We start from the raw sequence: 25903 nt of genomic DNA, 5'->3' as shown, positions 1-25903 counted from the left end.
CAGCCATGCCCAAAGCCTGCCCTCCAGCCCTGGAGGGGCCACCACCCTGGCTCTGGGGCCTTGCAGGCGGCCAGCATGGGGCCACCTCCAGTGCAGTGTGGCTCATCCAGGACCTGAACATGCAAGGGCAGCGGACAGCCTACAGATTCACAATGGCAAAGTTTTGGCAGTGCTGGCTCATCTCCCCATGCTGTGTCTGGACACAGACTAACAAAATACAGTGGCCACTCTTCCTTGGGGTAGAGTCATTTCTAGATGCGGGGAAAAGCAGGGATCCTACTGGAAATGAAGGGGGCAGCATAAGCAAATTAATCAAGTAACTTGGAACAGGCAAAAACGTTGGAGAGGAGAGAAGGTACTCAATGAACAAAGGACCTGTAGCACTGTGATGCAGAGCAGAGTGGCTGGAAAAGAGACAAGACTTAGAAGATGGGGCACTTTTAATTTTTTTTTCAAAATTTCAGAGTTATCCTCTTGTCCTGCCAGCCCACAGCAGCCTTCACAAGGCTGCACAACACCTGGAATGGGCACCTTTCCTGCAGCAAAAAGGCAAGCATTTTTCCCTGCCTGTGCAGACACTGCTGTCCTTGTAAGGAAAAGCAGAACAAAGTGAACCCAAAGGGTCTCACGCTGTTCTAGCGGGGTTTCCCCACAGAAAGACGAAAGAGGACTCCACTGGGAATGCACGTAATACCGTGATACCATAAATCTCAGCACAGGCAAAGATGGTATCTTTTAAATATTGCATTTTGTGTGGTGTAATTCCAGGCAAATGCTGTCTAGCAAGCACCTACAAGCACAACATTTGAAGTTAAATGCCCAACGCCCCCCAAATTCAATGCTAACTTCACATGGGGATCTGGACTCCACCCTGGGGATTCAAGAGGACTCCCGTAACAATTCTCACTACCAGAGACTCCCTCTCACATCCCCTTGCAGGTATAACCTGTTCCCCCAAGGAAAAGCGTCCCACCTCACATCCCCCTTCTCGCTTTTGCACTCCAAAGCAAACCGAAACACTGCAAGAAGTCACCGTTTAGCTTACAGACAAAACGGGTGCCGGGTGATTACCTGTGACACTAGACACCCTGGAAACATCCTGAGCCTGGGTGGAGCGGTTCCGGCTCTGCTGCCTGCGCCTGCTTGCCGCTGACCTCGTGGTCCGAACGTGAACTTCACTCACTTTGAAGAAGGCCACCATGAAGGGCTGCTTGTCGTAAGGGCCGTCTCGGCCTACAAGGCCCGCCTCTCTAGGGTTTATGCTGAAACCTCCAAATCAAATGGGAAAATGAGCGTTAGAGAAGCAGTGCTGCTGGATTGCACCTTCCAGAATCACGGCTTCCACATGAGCAGCGTTTCCTCTCTTCCTGCTCACACTCTTCTCACTACACACTCCAGCTCCTGCCACCCACGGACATTTTTACGACACCGCTCCATCCATCCTGGACAAGAGGCTCCACTGCAGCACCTGGCTCTTTGCTATCCCTATGGCATCTCTGCTCCAGTTTGGACATTGAAAATAGATATATAAACTACAAAGCCCAGACATGTGACAAAATTAGAGCAGAGATTAGGGATTAGCAGACCTCCAGGGAAAGCAGAAGGCAAAGAAATGGGGTGCTTTTGTCAGGAGGAGAAGGATGGGCTCAGCCCATTTGGGGAGGGAGAGGCTGGCACTAACATTTTCTCAGAGAGAACAGTGAACAGCCCCTCTAGCCTCACTTGACCTCACAGGTGTACCCAACCCCAGCATGAAGTGATACAAAGAAAACATGGCTAGAAATCTGTTCCCATAGAGGAAAGATGTCATCTTTTTGGTCATCATCTGCTTATCTAGGTCCTCTCCTTCTCCACCACTTATCTTCCAACACTCAATTTCATGCTTCTTTGCAGTCATTTCTCTCCTTTTCCACGTTTTGAAGTTTTTGTGTGCTGTGAAATGCTATCATTGCAGCTGTCCCCTGAGAGACCACCTCCATGCAGTGACCACATTACTTTTCCATCCAAGGGCTCCCACCCCAGGTTTGATGAAATCAGAGCAGTAACAGGAGATAGTAGGGCTGCCATAATCCCACACTCATATACCTGCCCTCTTCTCTTCCTCTCACCCCTAAATTTCCCCTCCCCACCCCGGGATCCCAGCTCCATGGCCCCTTCCATCTCCAACTCAGGAACGAGGACCCCACCACTGCCTGTCTCTACCTCCTCATCCTGGCACTGTTCAGAGGCACCTGACCTCACTCATGGGGAAAGACACATCTGTCATGGGACAGCCAAGAAGCTGACAGCCCTCAAAGAGCTTTGCTCAAGATGTTGGCTACAGCTGCCTAAGAAGGCAGGGCGCTCTCTCCCCATATCACAGCTGGACTCTGTTACCACCACATCTAGACAGCATCCGAAAGGATCACAAGGCATTAACTGGCCTGTAACCTACCATCCTGGGTCATCACGCTCAGCTGCAATCCCATGTTGTGCTGAGGGTTCATCACCCACATGTTACTGGTGGCAGTGACGTCAAACTCCAGCCAGCCCTCCTCCGAGGCCCACACCACCCGTGTGTCCAGCAGAAACAGGTCAGAGGCCCTGCAGAGGAGAAGCAAAGGACAAGATTATGATGTCTGGGATTTTCTGCCCTGGCTTTCACTGTTACAGAAACAAGAAAACCTGAAATAAGCAGAAGTGATGTTAGAAAATACAAAAAAAACAATAATCTCCCCAAATCTGACTGGTTTTACCCAGTTTTGCCATGAGATGCACATACTTCTGCACGTGAAAGTCAGGATTACAAAGGTTTTTTGCTGGTTTTGAGGTTACAAGAAAGCAATCCTAGTTCTTAGGTCTGTGTGTTTCTCCACCAGCAAGGCATTTGTAAGACAGTCTGCTTCCTGAAGCATGCAATGGCAGGACAGTGGTCAAACTACCAGCACTTCCAGGGATTTGATGGCTTTTGTCAGAGAGGTTTCTTCGTTTCAGCCCACTTTCCACAACACAGATCTACTACAATTGACCAAAAATAAAATTAAAATATTAAAGAAATCACCTAAGAGGCCAAATATCAAACAGTGAAGGAAAATGAACCTTTAAAGGCCTCTAAAGACATTTTTCTGAGGCATATCGACAGGGATTAAGAGTGCCTTCTTCCAAGGCTGTTGGTATTCAGTCTCCTTCATGGGCTTCAGCTTCAAACCCTATCAAGTCTATACTATTTTGGCAGCATCAAATGCTAACCAAAACTCAGTTCAATGAAATCAGCTGGAGAAGCACCCAGAGAAATCCCACGTACATTTTCTCACTGTATAATAGGCATGATTTTCCTGTGTAAGAGGACTGCAATTCATATCCTTAATCTGTGGCCATCACCACAAACATGGACACCGGGTGTCAATCCCATCTTCAAATGTCTTTCCCACCTTGATCTATTTTTCTAACAATAACTTAATTGAAATGAGAAACTAGGGTACCTGTCCCTTCCACCCATCAAAGGTTAACTTCAGAAAAAATATTCTAATTGAGTTACATTTTATTTTTGGCCAACTGCTATGTCATACTGCCCAGCAGCTTGGTTTGCATGAGATCACATATGGAAAAATAAGCACTTAAGTATATTAGGGCTCCTAGTGTGGCTATTTTTACAGTGGGGAGGCTTTCCCCCGCCTCGCTGGTAGCCGCATGCTCTGTGGTTGACTCAGCAGCCTTTCCCACAGGAGCCTTTGCCACCGCTCCTTCCACGGGAAGAGGGTTCAGGAACAACCCTGACCTTCATCTCCAACAGCAGCGAGTGGCTGGAGCTAGCCAGCTGCTACATGTTTTGGAAGCCTTAAGGTTGAAAGATTCGGGGTTTCCCAGGCAGGGTATATAAACTGAAGTGTTGCTTAAAGGAGACCGCAAACAGACGCGGCAGCTGAGACCACTCTTCCCCTCACCAGGTTTCAGAGAGAACTGCAAGATCATTCCCATCTCTGAACAGGACTTACACACACTGGTCTTCTCCAACGCTTCAAATGGACTACATCTGAAAAGGTTTTTTTCCCCAGCACCTGTCCTGACCTTCACCCTCACCCCAGTTACTTTTTGTCCCACCTTGCCTCCTCCCAAGTGCCATACTCTCCCCAGGACTCGCCCACACCAGACCATGCCCCACTGGAACCTCCAGCCTAGCGTAGCGTTGGTCTTACGTCCCCCTCAAACCAAACATGTCTGGCTGCAGAGTCACTGAGAACTCTTGAAGAGCAAAACCCTCATGAACACTCAACGCCAGCAGCATTAGTTAGGTCTACAAAAATATGAAGAGATGCTCAGGGCTTGTCTTCCCATTGCCTTTGGGAAGACACTTGGACATCAGAGAGCTGTAAAGCCTGAAAGGACCACATGGCATCATCTAGTAGAGTGAACTTGAGTCATGATTTCACTCCCTTCTTCCCCCTCAGGTGTCACAGGGGGAGATGGGGATGAAGGTTTCAGTCAGTTCCCCACAAGCTGTTTTCCTTCTTAGGTGTGGGGCAGGTGGTGCATTCCTCACACTCTTCCCCTGCTCCAGTTTGGGATCCCGTCCATGACAGACAGTTCTCTATGAACTTCTCCAACATTGAGTCCTTTCCCACAGGACTTCAGCTCTTCACCAGCTGCCCCAGCATGGGTCACTTCTATGGGGTGCAGTCCCTCAGGTGCAGACTGCTCCAGCCTTGTGTCCACCCTCCCCGCAGAGTAACAAGCCTCCCAGCAAACCTGCTCCAGTGTAGATCCCTCTCTCCGCAGGCTGCAGGTCCTGCCAGGAGCCTGTTCGAATGTGGTTCATAGTGTCTTCCATTATGTCTCCACCTGCTCCACCATGGTCCTCTCCATGGGCTGCAGGGGCATCTTTCTCTCTGGCACCTGAGGCACCTCCTCCCCCCCATTCTTCACTGGCCTTGGTGCTTGCACAGGTTCTTACATCGTCTCACTCCCTTCTCTGGTGGCAAAAAGAGGCTGATTGTGATTTTCCAGAGGTGCTGATGGGCTTGGCCTTAGTCAGTGGTGGGCCCGTCCTTGAGCCCAGCTCTGGTGTTTGCTCTGTCGGGCCTAGGGGAAGCTTCTGGCTGCTTCTTGCAGAAACCACCCCCACAGCCCCCCTTCTCCATCAGAACCCCGCCATGCAAAACCACACCACTTATACATTGCAGAATATGATTTGACTTACAAAACTCACACTGTTAACTCATGTTCACCTTGTGATCCACTATAATCCTTTGATTCATGCTGCTGAACTACAAAGGACCCAGTCACTTCCTAGGGTGTATTTACATAACTGATTTTTCACATCCAAATGCAATTCTTCTTTCTACCAAATCACACTTTTTCTCCACCTAGATTGAACCTCTATCATTACTGGATTACTTAAAATACAGACTTTCCTTCTAGTGAGTCTCCCCCATCCTAGAGTTCTCTACAAATGTAATAAGCAAAGTGCTGGACCAATGTATGATTCTAACAAATGATAACGCTCCACTTTATCTCAGTATGACATTTTGGGAAGATGATAATTCCTTTGAAAAATGCAGAAAAACAAATAACTGGGCTTTCCAATCCAGCTAATTCTCTGCAAGAGATTTCCATACAGGAATGGTTTCCAACCAGCTCTGCTATTCAACTGACTTCTGTGGTGTTCAGCTGGATGAAGCCAACATTGAAGGTTCATCCCACAGGCACTGTAGGTTATAGGAGTAATGCTAGCACATCCTAATATTTCCTGCTTAAGCCTGTTTTCAATTCATGTTTGTCACCCAAATCTCACCAGGCTGCAGAAAACTGTATACAATTTCTCACTAGCTTTAGTTTTGGCATGAACATTTTTTTTAAAAATTCAGTCCAAAGACAAAATTTGGGGAAAAAAATAAGAAAAATTTACTCACATAAAAAAGAATCCTAACTATTTAACTGAGAGTCTTTAACCACTCCTTTTTTTTTTCAGAATGCAAATGTTTTATGTCCTTCCTACTTTAAGAAAATCACTTCAAGTATGACCAAGCAATAAGTAATTGGAAATTGCTGTCCACACAGGCACAACAGAGATTCAGAGATTAGCAACAAAATCCTCAGTACTCTTTGTATGCAGGGAACATGCTTTTCTCTCTTTTCCCCCCAGGCAAACCAAATAACATGTATCATCTGAGGAGAATCTGTTCTTCCTTACAGCCACATGGCCAAGAAGAGATGTCCTTGCTCCAGCAAAAAAGCCATACAATGTCTGATCTTGGAACAGAGACTGGGAGATCTCCCAGGCTGGCTCCAGGTGGAAGGGAAAGTGTATCTCAGTAAGTGGGGAGTAGTGAAGGACTTGCTGCAGTTGTGTGGGACACATGGACATGCAAAGCCAGATGGAGAGATCCTGGATAAAAGGAAAACATCTGCAGAGAAAAGGAAATAGGAAGTTCCCATAGCCACCACATCTCTGTGAATCCAGCATCCCTCTGCTTCTACAAGCAGTTGGGAAACCACTGGCATCCTTCCTGCATCGATGGCTCGCGGAGGGCTACAGCTACTGCTGCCACTTGTGGCAACACAGCTGCCAACAAACACAGCGACAGAAGTCACTGATAGAAATCTCATGCTTCCAGTCTCACCCCAGAGTTCACAGCTACACAACAGGAGGGAGTTAGAGCTGCTGTATAGCCTTATTACCGCCCCTGATGCTGGACTGTTAGATGATTTTGGCAGGACTGGTTTTGCCATTGATGTTTGCTTAGCATGTCCGCACTCTGCAGCAGTACCTGTTGCCAAAAGCTGGCGCACACACAGCAGATGAGCAGGGGATTCCTGCAAGCCAAAGGGCAGTGCTGGAGAAAGGAAAGATAAAAAAGATAATCTGAAAGTGGCACCTACACCTAGCAGAGACAGTTGATCCTCACCAGTAGACGCTTCTCACCCACACAACGAGAACCCCCGCTAGCTCTGCCTTACCGCCCTGTCAAAACAATGCCAAGGAAGCAGACACCGTGCTGAGGACTGCTACACGCCAGCAGATGTGAGCCCATCGTTACAACAAAATCTGAGGAGTGGAGGAGAAGGTGAGAAACGGATCATGTACTGGGGAACTCGCACGAAACAGAGGATTGGATTTCTAGTCATTAAAAGCGATGACATTGATCCTGTGCAGCGAGGCGGGCAGTGGCCTTGCAAGAGAAGGCTGTGTGCACAGTCGCATGAAGGGAAGGACATCTGAAGGCTTCAGCATGTGAGAACAACAGAAGCAAGGTTGGACCAGAGCGAAACAGGATGAGAGCATGAAGAAAGGGAAAAACTAGAAAAAGAGAAGCTGGAAGAAATGCATGAGCCAGTGTTGTTGAGTAGAGAGAGAATTTGCTCTCCGCACAGTCTGAAGAAAGCAGAATCAGTCCAGGGGTTTCATGCCCAAGCAACTCCACATGGCAAGGACATCAGAGGACCTCTGGCACCTGCACAGCAGGAGACTCAAATTCAGTGCACAGAAGAGAAGTTTCATCGTCAAAACAGACAGATTCTTAACATCCTCTCTGCCTAAACATGCCTCTGGGTTTCCATGCCACTATCGTCACATCATTGTCACTATTGTGCCCAACAGTTTTATCTTTATTTTCAGTGAGCTTAACCATCTGGATGACTTCAGTTAATGTTTTTCATAATCAGGTTGCTGCATGGGAACGGGAGAAGCAGAGGCAATGAGGTGAAACAACTGCCCTGAGACAAGAGAGGACATTAAATGGGAAGATACAAGAGATTCCTAACTTGAAACAAGAGCTCTTTGTTGTGGATCAGGACCCTAAAGTACAGTCTCACGTCCTAGGAATAAAAGGGGAGGGTTTCCATACCCTTCGTAAGACTGGAGGAAGATGGAGAAGCAAAGGTCAACAAAGCAATCACAAGTGGATGCAATAAACAGAATAAAGTACACAGTTTACCAGAGAAATATGGCCTGTGTAATTCAGAAGGCAGGATTTAGCTGCCTTAGTGTCCTCAGAGAGCGAGCTGGTTTGTCAGATATAAATATCAAGCATAGCTACTATTCTTAACGCTGGCATCCTAACCATGTACTCAGGGCATTTATAGGAGAAACAGCTTGCATTTAATTTCAGTGCTTTTCCCCCCTCTAAGATAAATATTTTGTTAACTGAAACCTCTGTGTAAACCTTTCAATGAAATGTCTCTGGGTGTTAATTCTCTTTAATTGAACACTAATTAGATTAGAATGTAGTCAAATTAGTAACCAGGTCAAGTGGTTAATCTTAGTTACTACTTAGTGAAATGTTCACATTAAAATAATTTCTCTGTTCTGGGTACACATTACAACATGGAACTTTGCTACAGGAAAAGCTGCAAAGCTATAAAAAGCTAAATTTAAAGAAGCATCTGTTGAACTAGGTTTTTTTTTTTTACTTTCCCACCCTCCCTGGCCTTCTTTCCCCAACCAGGCAGAAGTTTTACCAGGGAGACAGTGAGAACAAACAGAAATCTCACCTTCAAAATGACCAAGTTAAAGGTCTCTTATTTTAATGACAGATATTGGAACAACATTTTTGGCCCAACTTCAAAGCTCACCATTACCCAGGTGTTTAAAGGATTGTTACGCATCAACAGCCATTTACCAAAGCAGTAATTACTATAAGTCTCTGAAATTTTCCTCAGCTGAACCTTTTTGTTTACTTTTCTTCAAAGACAAGTTGACATAATAGTCTAGACTGCCTAGCAGCAGTTTCTCAAAAGGGAATTTTGCACAGAAGTGTGTGGGATTTACATTTTAATTAACACACTTTCTAAATACTCTCCTCCTCTGCATACCTCAAGACCAGAGTCTTTAGTTTACACTGACATCAGCCTTCTGCAAAAATGACCCTGCGTATAGCAAGCTAGGGAGATTATTTGCTCTCACCAGCAACGACAGGCTAACAACTGCACGCACAGCCGACTCTGTCCTACAGAGTTCAGAGATCAGAGCTCCAGGTAGATAAAACTTTGAAACTACAGCCTTTTCAAACCTGTAGATCCACCACCCTGCTGCAGATGTAGGCACTGCTTTGAATTTAAAAGCCCTTGTTCCTTCTGGAACGGGCTGTATGCGGAGCTCGCCTGGTGCAACACGTTAAAAACTTCCTACGTCCAAAGGACCGTAACTCCAAGGAATTCAAAGCACCAAGCAAAATCTAATCAATCAGCGCTCCCTTGTACAGAGAGCCTCTGGCAGGGGAATGCCAGCCCCTGCAAGGAGCTGCCACAGGAAGCAAAGGCAGCATCCATCATCTTACAAAACGAAGGGTGAGTCTCACTGTCCTGAAGAAGCTAAAGCATCCGTGTGCCAGGGGACAAGGAGAGATGCACATGACCTGTAAGGGCTCCTCAGAAAAGAGGAAGGAAATACCAAGAGCTGTCAGCCAGCAAATGAAGTTACTTCCAGGGTGAAACAGAAGACCAGCAACTGGGCACTAATTTGCAGGGATTGACAGCCAGGGAGGAAAAAGCACTAAACAGAAAAGCTGGGATGCTATGGAGGGGTCCTGCAATTTGGCACAGGGAGAAAAGAGCCATCCTGGACGCATCCAGACATGGGAACGCATCAGAAGGGACAGGCAGGTAAGCCCAGCTTTTTGCTGCTCACTTACCAGCTCTGTCTGATGAAAGCTCGCCTGTGCTAAAAAGGATGTCCTGCATCACTACAAGCATCACCTCTGGAATTAGAAGTTTGCAGGGGTGGGGGGTTAAGTCTTGCAGACTCACTGGAAGAGCAGCAGGGTGAAACTTTGGTTTCAAGGCCGCACCTGGCCAAGACTGGCCATTCTGTGGAAACTGGAAGATCAGAGCCGAGAGGTAGAGGATGTGGTCTCTCCATGCCAAGACTACAGGAAGATCAGTCTACAGGTCTGTGACTATTCCCAACAAAGCCAACACTGACATTTAAGCGCAAGGGTGTCCCCTCACATCCAGCTCAAGGTCTTGAGCTTCACAGCTTGGAGGAATGAACATTTTACCAACAGAAACAGAAAAAAAAATCATCCCGAGTCACAGGGGTGAGAGACATGTTTCTCACTTCCTTGCCTCTGATTTAATGAGACTACAGGGTATTGTGGTTGTAGTGATAGCTCCAGCACTACACCTCAGAGTTTAAACACAGTTTGAGGCATGCAGAGAGTGCAAAGGGGTAGTATTTATCTTTGTCCTTTAAGAAAAGAAATAGGGCACCAGTATGCTGTTGTTTGGTTTTGTACAGCTGGATACAGAACCAGTAAATTTTATCCAGAGTAACTGACTTTTAAACTACTGAAAGCCAACCACCTTAAAATACCACAAGTTGCATATCCACAGTGGGAGTTGAACTGAAACGCGAACAGATGCTTCTCTATAGCATCATGGAAACAGCTCTATCATATACAAATATATGCACACTGTATACAAATCTGACCCCAACTTGATACAGATTGATGCTAGCTTTTGTCATTTGTGTTACACAACCCATTCCAAAACCCAAGTTGAGGACAGTTATTTATTTTCTAAGCTATAAACACTGCCGGCAGATCAATTTGCCCTTTAGATTAGAAGCTCGGATCGCATTTGTATAAATATCCTGTTGCAAAGGGGTAGACTATTACCACTGTAACTGGCAGCTAAAATCCAACCATCACCTTAACCCTTAAGGAATCGAACCTCGTACTCCCCAGGCAGTCGCTCTGCCGGGCAGGCTGATGTCCACACGTGTCTTATCGTATAGGAGGGATCTTTCTGCAAATCAAGTCCTCATATTTCATTCTGGGTGCAAGCGAAACTGTTTAATAAACTCTGACCATTAAGGTAACATATCTTCCTTTGATCACTAACACAGGCCACTGTGTTTTTCATAGATCAGTTGTTTGGACAGTGTGGGAGTGTTGTGAGGTCTGCACTAGCAGGATATTTACACTTGAAAACACACTGATGATCCAAACCAAGGACTAACATCTTTGATCAACCATAAACTGCCTTCCCTAGTCCTGACCTGACAGCTCTCCGGGTGAGAGCAAGGAAGTTTCAAGAAAGAAAAAGAAATTAATGATCTGTTTACAGGGTCAAGCTCATTTTTTCCTTTCTCTTGTGAAGGTCTTGGTTACACGGCAATCCACTCCCAAGAGGTACCAGAAGTCACAGAGGGTTTTACTGGTCCTTACACAAAAGTCAGCAGTATGTCTTAGAAACAAGCCCACATGCAGGGCTTAGTTGTGCATCAGTGCATCCAAAGGGAGGAAAGTCAGGGCCATGCAGCTCCTGCATGCTGAAACTAACCAGCCCCTTAGACATGGCCAAGGTGGGACAAGCACCTGCAAGCTGACACCACTTGTCATCCTCAACTGGTGCTTTGGCAAATCTCCCTCCTGCTTTCTGCACATAGCAAAGGAAAGAAAAAAAAATTTAAAAATCCCACCCTAGCCTTCAAACAGCACAAACTCTTAAATTCAGGGGAGGGGTGGGGGGGTGTCAGAAGCTGAAGGGCAGGAGCATTTGACAGATGTACCACCCATTCCCTCTCCCAAGGTCAACCCCTCCAACCCACAGCCCATTTCAAAAACCAGAGTCATCCCCCTCAGAGCACACCAGACGTCACATCAGCCTTGTTTGGTGAAGCCTCTTCTCCACACAAGCCGAAATGCATACCGCTGACAGCTGGCCACAAGCTTGACCTATCCTGAGAATTTCATTAATCTCTTCGCAGCGTCCCACTGACAACTCCAGCAGTTTGTGTTATGACAAAATGTGGCCATTAACTGTGGTTTGGTTATAAAACAAAAGCCTAGTTTCTAGGCACTATTTTTTTTACCTTACGAAAGGGTGGAAGGAATGGGGAGATGAAAATATTACTGACACAAGTGAGTCAGTATTAAAATGTTTTCTTTTTTAAGAGAGAATGTACTTAGACCACAGCGTCCTCAACGTGCGTTTCACCGCCTGGAGCCTCCACGAGTATCGCTTTCATACTCCTGATGGCCTTGAACAAGGAGGGAGCCAAATTGCTCCCCAAAGGTTTTATGCTCTTTCAATCAGCACTGATCTCCCGACTGCCCATGCTCCTTCTGTATACACCACCATCCAAGAGACGCTGCTGAATGGGCCCATATTGTTCTCGCTTTTAGCCTTGTCCATAGAGGCAAAAATTGGTTTGATAATTCAGTAACTGGTAGAAATTTTAACCTGAGGCTTGGTTTTGGTTTTAGTCATGAGGGAACGGCCAGCAGTGCCTTGAGATTACACGCAGCAGCACACACATCTGGGCTGGAGTCACACGCTTACGCTCTTACTGTCCAGATGAGGTTTGTGGGGTTTTTTTTCTCTTTGCTTAAGTAATACTGAATTAAGCCACTCCATTACACTTGATTGGAGCCAAAGAATATTTCTAGGCTGTGAGCTCTGGTGAAGATTTCTATTTACTGAATCATTCTCTTATCTCCTGCCCTACCAAACTCCTTTCTCCGAGAGGAGCAGGAGAGTTCCTTTTTGGTTATAATTCTTCCCCAAGAGGTGCACACTGCCTTTCTCTTGCAGCCCCCTAGTTTAAATCCATACATGCCAGCTGCTCTGTTATGAATTATTTGTCCCCCCAAAGTATTTTTTTGGCTATCAATAATCCCCACGGGTAACTCTTAACCTTGTAAGAGCCAAGATTAACACAGTGTCTCTGAACTTCCTCTGGAGACTGCCACTGGTGACTGAGCAGGCACTTTCTGTGGCCTTCAGAGACGAATTTTCCTGACAAGAAGGACTATTTGTCAGCAGAACAGGATGAAAAAAGGTGCTACTTCAGTTCCTTCCATTTCACCTGCTGGTTCATGAGCCGGACTTCAAGATTTGTACAGACTCTTCCTTATGCAATAAAATGTCATCAAATGTCAGGAAATATCAGGCTGTTATTCAAACCATCAGTCCAAAGGAAGTGTGACACAAATTTTTGTAGGATTTTTTTTTTTTAGTCAGAGGCAGCTGTTATTTTCTGGCTCATAAGATGTCTCCTAAAATGCAACAGAAGCCTCACAAATATTTAGCAAGTTCCTTCAAAAAAAATAGTGTGGGTTTGGGATGGGTTTTTTTGGTAATTTAACCTTCTAGAGTTCTCAACAGGAAAAGAAAACATTGTGTTTCGAATTAATCCACTGAGACAAAAGACAGAGGGAAAGAAAAAAGCACTTTGGGTACTTTGCCCCCCGCCCCGGTAAAAGCAAGTGAGGAAAAAGATGATCAAACCCCAAAACCAGTCAAAGAATACAGCTCCTTATGGCATACCAGAAAAAATCTGAGGTGTTTTTCTGCTCCATGCAGAGACACTAGCAAACAGCTAAGCACAACTTTTTAGGGTTGTTTTTTTTTTCCAAAAACATGCACAGGCCAAATTCCACCCAGGTCACCAGCACGTTTGAATGTTTGAATCTATAGCTGTAGCAGCCTATGGAGTCAAAACTTCCGCTGAACGTAACACTAAAAGAGTGGTAAGCAGCTTCTAATATCTTAATTTAACTGCCTTTTAACATCTGCATATTTTTCTATATAGAGGACTATACATACATACACACTTTCATATACGGATACATACAGGGAATACATATGCATTATTTATTTATACACAGGCACACACATTTCCACATGTGCTTCTATATTTTACATGGAGATGAAAGAATCCTTTCAGCTGAAAGGAAAATGGGGCAGAAAAGGGCACGTCCTTTTATCAACTGCAAGAATCTGCAAGCCACGTTTTGCCCACCTCTGTGCAGACCACGGGACCTGTCCCAGAGACTCATCCGAAGCACAAGCTTCTTTAGCCGAACGTCTACCCCTCTTCCCACCAGTAAAAATAAATAAATAAAGAAGAAAAAGAAACAAAAAGGGAGCCTTGAGGGACTGGATGAGTCAGAGGTTAGTAATGAACTACAGACACTCATCCCTGGGTCAGCGGTTCACGCCTAGCCCATGTCAGGAGGGACGGCAAATTGCTGGCAGTCTGGACATAGAGGAAGCTGCTTTACGATTCCCAGTCCCAGCAGCGGGATCCCCTCGGCACAGCTGCCAGCAGCAGCCATGGAAGGGAACTGAAAGACCCAAAATACTCACTAGCTCTGGAGAGAGACCACCCTGGTGATCCCCATCAGAGCTAGTGCCTCTGCTCTGTCTGAAGGGAGGTCTCTCGCAGCCAACGCTGCCCAGCACACGTGGACGCTGAAGTGCCCAGAGCCAAAGAACACGTGTCACAACTTCTGAACACTATCCAGTTTTGGTGTTTTCCTGGCATGGTATTTGAATGAAGATCGGGGACACATATATCATACACATACACCATACACAGACACTTTCAGAAGAGTTTCAAAATGTGTTGGGAACAGGCTGTGTGAGGAGCTACATCCTGTACTTCATTCTCTTTGCCTCAACGCTTCACCTGTTGCTCAGTTTACTCTGAAAAGACGTTGCCTCTGCATACAAGCTGACAGCTCCGCTGCTCCGTGCCTTGCTTTGGTGACCACCACAGAGCAGTGCATCTATTGCTTCCACAGACACTGGGCAGAGGTTTTCCTCCAGTTCCAGAGGTAGAACCTCTAACTGTGAAATCTAAACCAGGCCACCACCCGCCATTTTTATTCAGTGTGGCTATAAATGAACAATACAGCTAACTTCTATGAAATCTGCATGACCATCTGGACTTCCATCAACTCCTCAAGTGGGCACTGATGTAACATCCTAACCAGCAAGCACGTTATCCCAGGAGGCACTCCAGCAACCAACTGGAAGCACAAAGGAAACACTGATCTAAAACCAACACTTTCTTCCCCATCGCCTACGTACCCAAGTATTTCTCTCCATCTCCCCTGAGGCCACACACCTCACAGAGCAGCCATTAGCTGTTGTCCTCACAATGGGAAATCAAAGGCAGATACCTCCAAATAGAAAGGCTGGAGAAAGAAGGACCAGAAAGGAAAACACTCAGGAAACCTTCACAGAGAAAAGAAATGGAGCTTTTTTTAAACACTGCTGTTTCTGATTTTGTTTCCTCTGCCTGCAGCAGTGCAACAGTTACCAGTCCTGACACGTTTCAGCACAAGTAATGAAACACTTTGGTACCACAGCATTACTCTGACATTTAATTGACCATGCATTTTCAGCTTTTAGCCTTCCATGATTCCCCCATCTGAAGCATTACCCTTCTTAAATGAATCACTCAATTTACACTTGTTTGGAATTTTGTGTCACAGTTTCTACCTTGCCTCTCTCATTGCCACTAAAAGCCCAGGAGTGATTTTGTACCTCTGGTTAGCATGCTGAATTTTTTTCTGCTGAATTTAATATAAATCCATTTGAGAGCAGGTCAAGACTGGATTTCACACAGGCTATGCTTTTTATGCTGCTAATATTAAGTTGAAAAGGGACAGACATATTTCAGTACGCAAGAGCAATGCCAGCATATAACAAGTTTGGTTTAAAAAGCTACTGCCTCACATCAGATTCTTGCTCTACTTGAAGACAAGAAGGTTGTGGCTGAGTGATACCCTGAGCTACAATACCATGGACTTCAGCCAAAGTCCATTTTCACTCTGCCATGAGCACTTCCTACAAGAAAAGGACCAGGCAGTAACACAGTCCTGTCAATATGAACAAACCCAGTATTAGGGAGCTAGCAGATGTTACTGTTAGCCACTTTCCATCATCTCTGAAGGGTTATGGAGAACAGGAGAGGTGCCCGAGGACTGAAGGAAAGCCAGTGTCACTCTAGTCTTCAAAAAGCACAAGGAAGAGGACCCAGAAGGTACAGGCCAGTCAGCCTCACCTTCATCCCTGGAAAGGGGATGGAACAACTCATTCAGGATATCATCTCTATCAGGAGTGGTCAGCATGGTTTCACCAATGGGAAACCATTCCTGACCAATCTGATAGCCTTCTATGATAGCATGACTGTCTGGGTAGACGAGGGGAGAGTGGTGGAAGTTGTCCACCCTGACTTCAGTAAGACTTTTGACACTGTCTCCCATAACATCCTTATAGGTATTTTTAGGAAATGTGGGTTAGATGAGTGGACAGTGAGGTGGATTGAGAACTGGCTGAATGGCAAGGCTCAAAGGGTTGTGATAGATGGTCCAGAGTCTAGTTGGAGGCCTGTATCTGACAGTGTGCCCCAGGGGTCACTACTGTGTCCGGTCTTCTTCAACATAATCATCAATGACACAGACAAGGAGAGAGAGTGCACCATCAGCAGGTTTGCTGATGATACAAAATTGGGAGTAGTGCCTGATACATCAGAAGGCTGTGCTGCTGTTCAGAAAGATTTGGACAGGCTGGATAGTTCAGTGGAGAGGAGCCTAATGAAACTCAACAAGCGCAAGTGCAGGGTCCCGAACCTAGGGAGGAATAACCCCAGGCACCAGTATAGGTTAGGGGCTGACCTGCTAGGAAGCAGCACTGCAGAGAGGGACCTGGGAGCGGACAAGAAGTTATTCATGAGCCAGCAGTGTGCCCTAATGGTGAAGAAGGCCAATGGTGTCCTGGGGTACATTAAGAAGAGTGTGGCCAGCAGGTCAAGGGAGGTTATCCTTCTCCTCTACTCTGCCCTGGTGAGACCACATCTGGAGTGCTGTGTCCAGTGCTGGGCTCCTCACCTGCAGAAAGACAGGGAACTACTGGAAAGAGTCCAATGGTGTGCTACAAGGGTGATTAGGGGACTGGAGTATCTCTCTTATGAGGAAAGACTGAGAGAGCTGAGGCTGTTTAGCCTGGAGAAGACAAGACTGAGAGGGAATCTTGACAATAAACATGAAAAGGGTAGATGTCTAGACAATGGGGCCAGACTCTTTTCAGTGGTGCCCAGTGACAGGACAAGAGGCAATGGGCACAAACTAGAACGCAGGAAGTTCCATCTCAATATGAGGAGAAACTTGTTTACTGTGAGGGTGGCAGAGCACTGGAACAGGCTGCCCAGAGAGGCTATGGAGTCCTCTCAAGATACTCAAAACCCACCTGGACACGATCCTGTGCAACCTACTCTAGGTGAACCAGCTTTAGCAGGGATTGGACTAGGTGATCTTCAAAGGTCCCTTCCAACCACTACCCTTCTGTGATTCTGTGAATTATTTAGCAGTCCTCCCAATGTAAATACACAAGCTCAGCCTTCCCCGGGACAGTGGCCAGTGACACAGAGCGAGACCCCTCTTGTGTACCTGTTCTGATGTTCCTGCAGCACTTGGTAGATGCTGATGAGAAAGGTTTGGTTTTTAAAGCTCCCCACAACGCAGTCCTTGTAGATCCGGAACTCGGCGGCTGTGACGGCCTCGCCCTCAGGAATCTGAGACAAATTAAATTTGAACTCCTTGTGGTGCCGCTGGTGAGGCGTGAACTCCTTGTCATATTCAACTGCAGATGGGAAAAGGAAAGAAAAGGAAAAATGGAACTGTGACTAAAATTTAACAAAAGGTTTCCACATGCTGCCACCTGTTCCTTCAAAAAACCCCAAGAATTTTATTTATAGCCTTGGCAAGTGCCAGGAAAGCTTATGCAACTAAAGCCTTTCAAATATATTAGTCAGAAATGACAAATGTTCACCTCCTCTAGCCAAAGCCTTTGACATTTCCTATTTTTTAAAGAAAAGCCAGCTTTGACAGGTGAAAATATGACCATGTATTTTGCTCCTGTGTAAAACCCTGAAGATGTGACCACCCCCAGCATTTTCCACCTGTGAATCTCCATGTTCTTTGCAGCATTTCATATCCCTCTTCTAACAGAGGAGACAATTAGCTCTGTTTTTCTTTAGTACACGAAGGCATAGACAGAAGTGTTGAACCAGTTCCCTAACTGTCCTAAAACCTGCTGTTTTCTGGTTTCCACACTCATACCTTAGCCACTGGCTTGCCTTGGGAGCAGAGTAAGATTAACATGACATTTATTTCAAGGGTTAAAGTTAACCAGAGTTGCCCTTCCTTTTGCAGAAGCTCATTTAAGAGAGCTGAGAAGAGGCCCCTTTTGCCATCTGGCCTTAGCCCTCCTCAGGTATGGCACCACGTATAGAGGTTAAGACACATGCAAAACAGAGTATCTTCTTCTTCAAGCCTTAGGATTTGCATTTTCTCTGTCTGAGGCTTCTTTCACAAACTCCATTTCTAGTCCCCCTCTTTTATTACTTGATTACATATTGGTTTACTCTGACTTTGATTTATTGTTCGTTATTCTTTCTAATTTTCTATTAGAAATTGTGTAAAACATTAACATATTATATAAACATACATAATTACATCTTTAAAAGCCCTGAGAGAAAAAAAATAAAACCAAAAAACTGTTCCCACCAGTGCAACTGAAGGAATATATGTCAGTGATTAATAAGGCACCATTATATTATCATTAGAGACATTATTACACTCAGAGAAGGCAGCAAAGGAAGTACAAATCCCTTTTCCCATTTGTCTTTGTGCTCATTTTTTTGTTCCCCCCGCTCAATGCATCAAACTGCAAAGGCATCCATGAGACTACCTTCAGAACATCCCATGAGCTAAGTAGCAATCCCTGTTTTACAGCTGGGATACTGAGTCACCAGGAGAGTGACTTGTCCAAGGACAGGCAGTGGAGGCTCACAGTGGAGCCAGGAACGACGGCCAACGTGCCTGAGGTTCATTGCTTTACCCACAGGCTACCTCCCCAGAGAGCAGATACATCTCTTGGCCACTGGAAACAACCCGTGGACATTTTCCCCTCTACCTTTCCCAACTGCCTATCCCTTCTCATCCCCCAGTCCCAGTTTCATCTGGGTCCTCTCCCTTTCCTTTGGCAGCCCTTTCATGTGAGCTGCCTCATCTGGCTGGGTCCACGTCCTGGCTCCCTGTGAGGCAGTTAGTCACATCCTTCTCTTTGAAGCTCGCCTGGAAATCTTTTCACCTCCGCATGACTGCTGCCGAGCATTCTGTGGGACACCGCACTGGGAGATGCTGCGTTAAAAGCTGCCACGGGCTGAACAGGCAAACCCACAAACTGCTGTCAGAGTAAGATGCTGCTGCCCATTTTGGCAGCCTCGCGTTGCATCTGCCTGAGCAGTTTAGATGTCAAATGACTGACAAACATGGGTGACCAGACCCTACAGCTTCCAGAAATGAGGTGGTGACGCCCAGCATCTCTATAAGAGACTGTGCCGAGGCAAGCAATGGTACCACTCACTTCCAGAGTTACCGGCTATCCGGGCTTCCCTTTGAAGCATCCAGCCCTGATTTTAATTGGGAATGACTCTGGCAATGCTGGACAGGTTGGCGTCACTCACACATACGCCCTTTGAGAAGGGGCCTGAGCTGCCTGGTTACTCCCCACCCCGAGGTGAGTGCCACAGGATGTATTTCCCAAAACAGAGCAGCCGCGGACTTTCAGAAACTCACAGGCACCCAACCAACAACAAGCTACATTTGGCTGCTTGCAGCAGGACAACATACCCAACTTGGCCTTTTACTTGCTGCTACAAGACAAGAGGATGTAATTCATGGTGAGGGAATGTCTAAATCCACGGGGTTGGAGCGACATGCGTATGAAGCAACAATTCTCAATTTAGAACTTGCAAAGTCCTCGCGAGCGGGGGCAGCGAGCGGCCAAAACCCATGTCCCTTCCTGTGCCACTATGGGGATGAGCTGACCTGCGGGCAAGATGCACCGGGGCTGCCTTTCCCTGGCCTCACGAGTGAGGATGATAAAGGAGGAAACAAGGGGAAGGACACAACCAGGATGTTTCCAGCAAGGTGCTGGAAAACTAAAATTACAGTGGAAATAGGAAAGGGAACATTTGATACTTCCTGACAGCTACAGCCCCATGTCATGAGGTGATGTGGCCTCCAAGTGCACAAGGGAAAAGCATGGAGCCATCCAGCCCAGCATGGGGCTCAAAAGGAGCCCAAATACCACTTTTTCTTGCTTCTTTCCAATCTCAAGTCAGCTACGGCAGCCTGACTCACTTTCACTACAACATACGCAGTTTAAAAGCAACGTAGCCAGGGTCCAGTCCTTTTAATGAGTATTTTCCCCTACCCCTCTTCTAAAAAGTAAATTCAAGCAACAAGAAGAAGAAAACCCCACCAAAACATCCACCAAAGACCATCAAAAGTAGCTGCAGGTATGACACTTGACTCCAAGTACCCTTTCCGATTTTGTAACTCACTTGATATATTTACAACAGTATTTTCCTGTTTTTTAAAACTTTCTTCCTTTATCCCTGTCCTTGTCCAAATGCCCCACACAATCACAGGGTCTGACTAAATTGATTACAGGGGAAACATGAGGACTGATTTCATTATCAGGCTTGGCAGAATAAACAACCTGAAACACACAAACAAGGAAACCTTTTTTTAAGCCTTCAGATTAAGTAATTCAAGCTTTTTCTGTTGTAAGAAAGGAACGTTCAGAAAAAAATACTGGTAAATCGATGGTGCTCTCAGCTGCGTTCAGAAGCGTCCCTACAACATCACAGGGCGGAAAAAAGCCTACATTAAGCTTGTATGAAGCAAGTATAAAAGTTTAACGAGTTGGAACGTTTTTCTGGCTATGTATCTTCCCATGATACAATGGAGAGTGGATTTTTTTTTTCTTTGTGGGAGTGGTGAGATATTTAAGTTCTATATACTCATTGTCACCCCATCAAGCTAATAATCAACTGTTTTCATTCAGCAAGACAGTTTAAAAATATAAAATGCCAACAGTTCTTCTCTGGGGGCTTTTTACCCCCTGGAAACTGTTCATTTTTAACAAAGAAGTCAAGTTTTAGAACAGTAATATTTGGACAGGCAAGATCCGAGCTGACGGTTCCCAGGATTACCCGGTCTGTATTGCTATCGCGTTACACCGCATCAGATGACCTCGCATTCAAGATGCAGACAGTGCAGGCCAAAATGCAAGGCAACAGCAAAAAGGAGAAATCATTTCTCAAGCTGCTTTCCAATTATTTTTATTTTTACCACATGAATTTGTTCAGGTTGGTCTGATCGGTGACAAGTAAAATCCAATGGGTCTATGTCCAGGTGGAGGCCGGTGACAAGGGGTGTCCCCCAAGGGTCTGTCTTAGGACCGGTTCTCTTTAACATCTTTATCAATGACATCAATGATGGAATTCAGCGTACCCTCAGCAAGTCTGTGGATGACACCAAGCTGAGTGGTGTGGTTGACACAACGGAAGGAAAGGAAGCCATCCAGAGGGATCTTGACAGGCTGGAAAGATGGGCCCAGGTGAACCTAATGAGGTTCAACACTGCCAAGTGCAAGGTGTTGCACTTGGGCCGGAAGAATCCCAGACACAGATACAGGCTGGGAGAAGAGCTTCTTGAGAGTAGCCCTGCTGAGAAGGACTTGGGTGTCATGGTGGATGAGAAGCTTGACATGAGCCAGCAGTGTGCTCTTGCAGCTCGTAGGGCCAATGATATCCTGGGCTCCATCAGAAGAGGGGTGGCCAGCAGGAACAGGGAGGTGATTGTCCCTCTCTGCTCTGCCCTCGTGAGGTCCCATCTGGAGTACTGTGTCCAGGTCTGGGGCCCACAATACAAGAAAGATATGGAACTGTTGGAGAGGGTTCAGAGGAGGGCCACGAAAATGATTAGAGGGCTGGAGCACCTCACCTACGAAGAGAGGCTGAGGGAGCTGGGCTTGTTCAGCCTGGAGAAGAGAAGAGAAGGCTGCAGGGAGACCTCATTGCAACCTTCCAATACCAGAAGGGAGTATACAAACAGAAGGGGAATCAACTTGTTAAAAGGGCAGATGGTGGAATGGATTAAAGCTGAAGGAGGGAAGGTTTAGATTAGATATTAGGGGGAAGTTCTTTACAGAGAGAGTGGCGAGGTGCTGGAATGGGCTGCCCAGAGAGGTGGTGGATGCCCCGTCTCTGGAGGTGTTCAAGGCCAGGTTGGATGGGGCCCTGGGCAGCCTTGTGTAGATCCAGGTCTGGAGGTTGGTGGCCCTGCCTGTGGCAGCGGGGTTGGAACTCTATGATCCTTGGGGTCCCTTCCAACCCAGACCATTCTATGATTCTATGGGCACGCATCATCTGAGCCAAAGTGACAGTCTGCTCCACCCAACAGGTCTCTGCCCCAACCCTGGCTGGGATTTCAGCTGCTCCTTCACTTGCAACTCAAAGGAGAGTCTGAGCTGTGGACACTGGGAGTAGCCCCCAAGTCCTTGCACCTCATTTCTGAGCAGAGCAGCTCAGCACGCACAAACAGTTAACAGAGAAGCCTGCCAGCAGCTCTTTATGTTCCCCTTCACAAATATTCTGAGCTCTATACAAACACAACGCTATTGTTGAGCAGTTAAAAAGGCAAGAATGGCAAAATTAGGGTTACTGGGGGTTTGAATTTTGTCTATTCTAATTCTAAACCTAGTGTTGCAATAGCCAATTTCAGCACAAAATGTCCTTGGTTTAAAAATAGCATGCTGTTTACAATACTTGTTACTTTAAAAACACTGCACCAAAAAAAAGATTTAAAAAAAAATAAGAAATTAACACAATGCATCTATTTTGGTAACCATACCATTCTCCTCCCATGTGAGTGTGTCCCATACACCTTAGGCCAAAGGAAATGTAACCCTAAGGACAGTCATGGGAACCTATGCCATAAAAATCCGAAATCAAAATAGCCTTGGTGACTACTAAGCAAGTATTCTTTATTGCAGCGCTGGGTGCACAGGGGATGATGGCTCTTCCTTATGCATAGAAATTTTCAGTATAGCTTTTTGGAGCTAAAGTAACTGGTATGATAGTGACAGTAAATGGGGTAACATTGGACTGGTGGCCAGTCACTAGTGGGGTTCCCCAGGGCTCCACTTTAGGCCCAGTTCTTCTGAACATTTTCATAAACCACCTGGACACAGGACTTGAAAGTGTCTTAAGTCAGTTTGCAGATCACACCAAATTGGGAGCAGCTGTTGATTCCGTTGAGGGTGGAGAAGCCTTACAGAGATCTGGACAGATTGGAGAGCTGGGCAACCACCAACCACACGAAGTTTAAAAAGAGCAAGTACCGTATTCTGCAGCTGGGAAGGGACAACCCAGCCGCTGGAGGACAGCCATGCTAAGAGGGATTTCGGGGCCTTGGTCAACAGTAGTGTGCCCAGGCAGCCAGGAGGGCCAACTGTATCCTGGGGTACACCAAGCACAGTGTTGCCAGCCAGTCCAGGAGGGGATTATCCCGCCCTACACTGCGCTGGGGCAGCCTCACCTCGAGTCCTGTGTGCAGTTTTGGGTGCCACAGTACAAGAGGGACACAAAACTACTGGAGTGTCCAGAGGAGGCCAATGAGGATGGTGAAAGGTCTGGGGGGAAGTCTTACGAGGAGAGGCTGAAGTCTCTCAGTTTGTACAGCCTGGAGAAGAGAAGGCTGAGGGGGGACCTCATCGCTGTCTGTGGCTTCCTGACGAGGGGAAGCAAAGAAGCAGGCACTGATCTCCTCTCTTTGGTGACCAGGGATAGAACCCAAGGGAACCACATGAAGCTGTGACAGGGAAGGTTTAGGTTGGATATTAGGAAGAGGTTCCTTACTGAGAAGGTGGTCAGGCACTAGAACAGAGCCCCCAGAGAAGTGGTCACAGCACCCAGCTTGGCTGAGCTCAAGAATCGTCTGGACGATGCCCTCAGTCCCACGCTCTGACCTGGCTGGGCCCTGTGGGGAGCCAGGAGTTGAACTCAATGACCCTTATGGGTCCTTCCAACTCAGTATATTCTATGATTCTATGCAGAAATAACAGGACAACAGTCTTTCCCAGGTAAACACAATTTTCACTCAGAACAGTAGCACCAAGTATCAGAGTATTAGGTGTTTTTCTCCAGTTCTCAGCTGTTGAAAAAAGTCAGGTCAAGTATTTGGGTAAGAATCTCAATGGGTGCTTATGAAAGCCTCTAGTGCATATTCTGGGAGCTAAAGCCAAAAATACTAACATGTATACTCATGTATACTCAATCTCCAAAAGTTGGGATTTTTAAAAAATAAATTCTTTGTATAAATAATTATAATTTCCACAACAACCTGGCTCCTTGGAGGCAGCAGAGAAGGAGTGGGGTCACAAATGAATGGGATGATTATGTGGGATGGGACATTCTTCATCTGTCCTGTCCCCAAGCAAGGATGAAACTTCTGCAGAAACTTCTCAAGAAGTTTTGGACTCCAAGATCTTCAACGATGCCTTGGTTTTGCAGGGCCATTGCAACCACACTCCAGCAAAAGCAAGCAGAAGTCCTAGGGTGCTTATCCAAAGTGAGTTTTGCACAACTGTTCATGAATTCACTCTGAGTGCAAATATAAGCCATTTCTACCAGTTTCTTGTCAGCCTTCATACACGGTCCCCTCCCTAATAAAATGAAAAAGCCCCTGAAAAGTAGGGCTATTAACAGGAGATAGCTAAGATAGCTACACAGTAAGCACAGAGGCAGTTTCATTTTATGTCACCAATTTCTGCATTAAGTCAAAAGCATTTGTCACATTTGGAGCAATGAAGCAGTGCATGAGGCCTTAAATATTTTAAGCATTACCACAACTCCAGCAGTCCCCTCTAATACAAGGACCATGTACATACAGGATGGATCTGCTGCAACCTTACAGCTGCATCACCAGAATTCCTTCAGTAATAGCTGTCAAGAGTTTGCACAGGACAAAATTTACTTAAGGTTAAAAAGAAGCCCCCAAGCTTGGTCACAGTAGCTGTAAGAAGCAGCAGAAGGCTGGGGCAGGACTGATATAGAATTCAGTAGTATTTTTGAAGACAAACTGACACACAGCAGGAGAGGACAGCAGATTAGCTTTCAAGCATGCAAGCCTTCCATGCAGGCAAGCTGAGGGACATCCAACTTCAGTGCAAGACTCAGTCTTCACTTCAGTCTCACAATTTGCATCCCATTTCATAAAATGTGAGCATGTAGCCCATCAGACATGGGGATCTACATGGATGGGACCTGGAGCACATCCTATTTACTCTGAAAAGATGACCCAGAATATGCCCAAAGGCTTGTTTGTATTCCCCAAATCCATCAGGTCAATCTAAAAAAAATGACCCTAAGTCTACCAAACAGTCCTGCCTCACTGGCAGATGATCACAACTGTAGAAGTGTTACCATCCAAGATTAAAGCTGAGCTTTATTACTAAAATAAGCAGTACTTCCTAAACACCATGTAAAAAATAGAACAGTGCAAAGTACCAGTTCAATGTCTTAAAACTAGAAGAACAAAAGACTGACGACTTCACACCTACTTTCTGCTGGTTAACAAGGAAAGAGAAGTTAAGTTATACTGAGTGGACCTACAGGTGCAACAGCAGGCCAGCAACAGAGAAGGACAGCTCCTGGGAGTAGAGGGGACGCATCAGGGAAAGGATGGCTGCTCTCTGAAGTTCACACTTACATACAGTGCCTGCCACTGTCAGATGGATACCAGGCTAAAGAGATGTGTGATCTAACCCACTGCAGTAACACTGTAAACCCACTGCTGCTTAGACATAGCGCTGACCACCTTGTCTTTACAGTAAGGACCCAAAAGAAAGCAAAACAATGCCTTTCTCCAAATTAAAATCTATTAGTTTGCCATTTCACAAATGGTGAGCAAGAAAGTCCTTTAAAGTAGAAGAAACTCAGGTGAGATGTTAAAATAAAAGGTCTGAAAAAATTCCTCTCCTGCCCAACATACACAAGGGTGTGGGAGCTTCTTTTTTCCCCACCTTGCTCTTAACCCAGTGTGGTGGTTCAGCCCCAACCAGTGACTGATCACCACACACCGCTCGTTCACTCCCAGAGGAGAAAGAGAGAAAGCCTCCATGGGTTGGGATAAGGACAGTTACTGATTTACTTACTGACCAACCAACTGACCAACCGACCCACCGAGCCAACACCTCAGCCACACTCAGACTGTCCTAGAAGCACCAAGCCTGTACCCCTCCCCAACCAGCCCCTTTTATGGGGAGTGATGTCAGG

General features: G+C 46.1%; 1 protein-coding gene across 1 annotated transcript in view; it reads right to left on the bottom strand.

Moving 5' to 3' along the window:
• BMP6 (bone morphogenetic protein 6) overlaps positions 1-25903 on the bottom strand; it is a gene marked incomplete at both ends in the record, with an annotated part of 92650 nt that overhangs the window by 9310 nt on the left and 57437 nt on the right. Inside the window, 3 exons of the mRNA XM_084260405.1 lie at positions 1072-1269; positions 2435-2583; positions 17160-17352. Coding sequence (XP_084116531.1) covers positions 1072-1269; positions 2435-2583; positions 17160-17352 — 540 coding nt within the window. The remainder of the gene's footprint in view (positions 1-1071; positions 1270-2434; positions 2584-17159; positions 17353-25903) is intronic.

Source organism: Gallinula chloropus, assembly GCF_964237585.1.
Source record: "Gallinula chloropus genome assembly, chromosome: 2".
NCBI classification, from domain to species: Eukaryota; Metazoa; Chordata; class Aves; order Gruiformes; family Rallidae; genus Gallinula; species Gallinula chloropus.
This window is presented reverse-complemented; position numbering and strand designations above follow the sequence as displayed.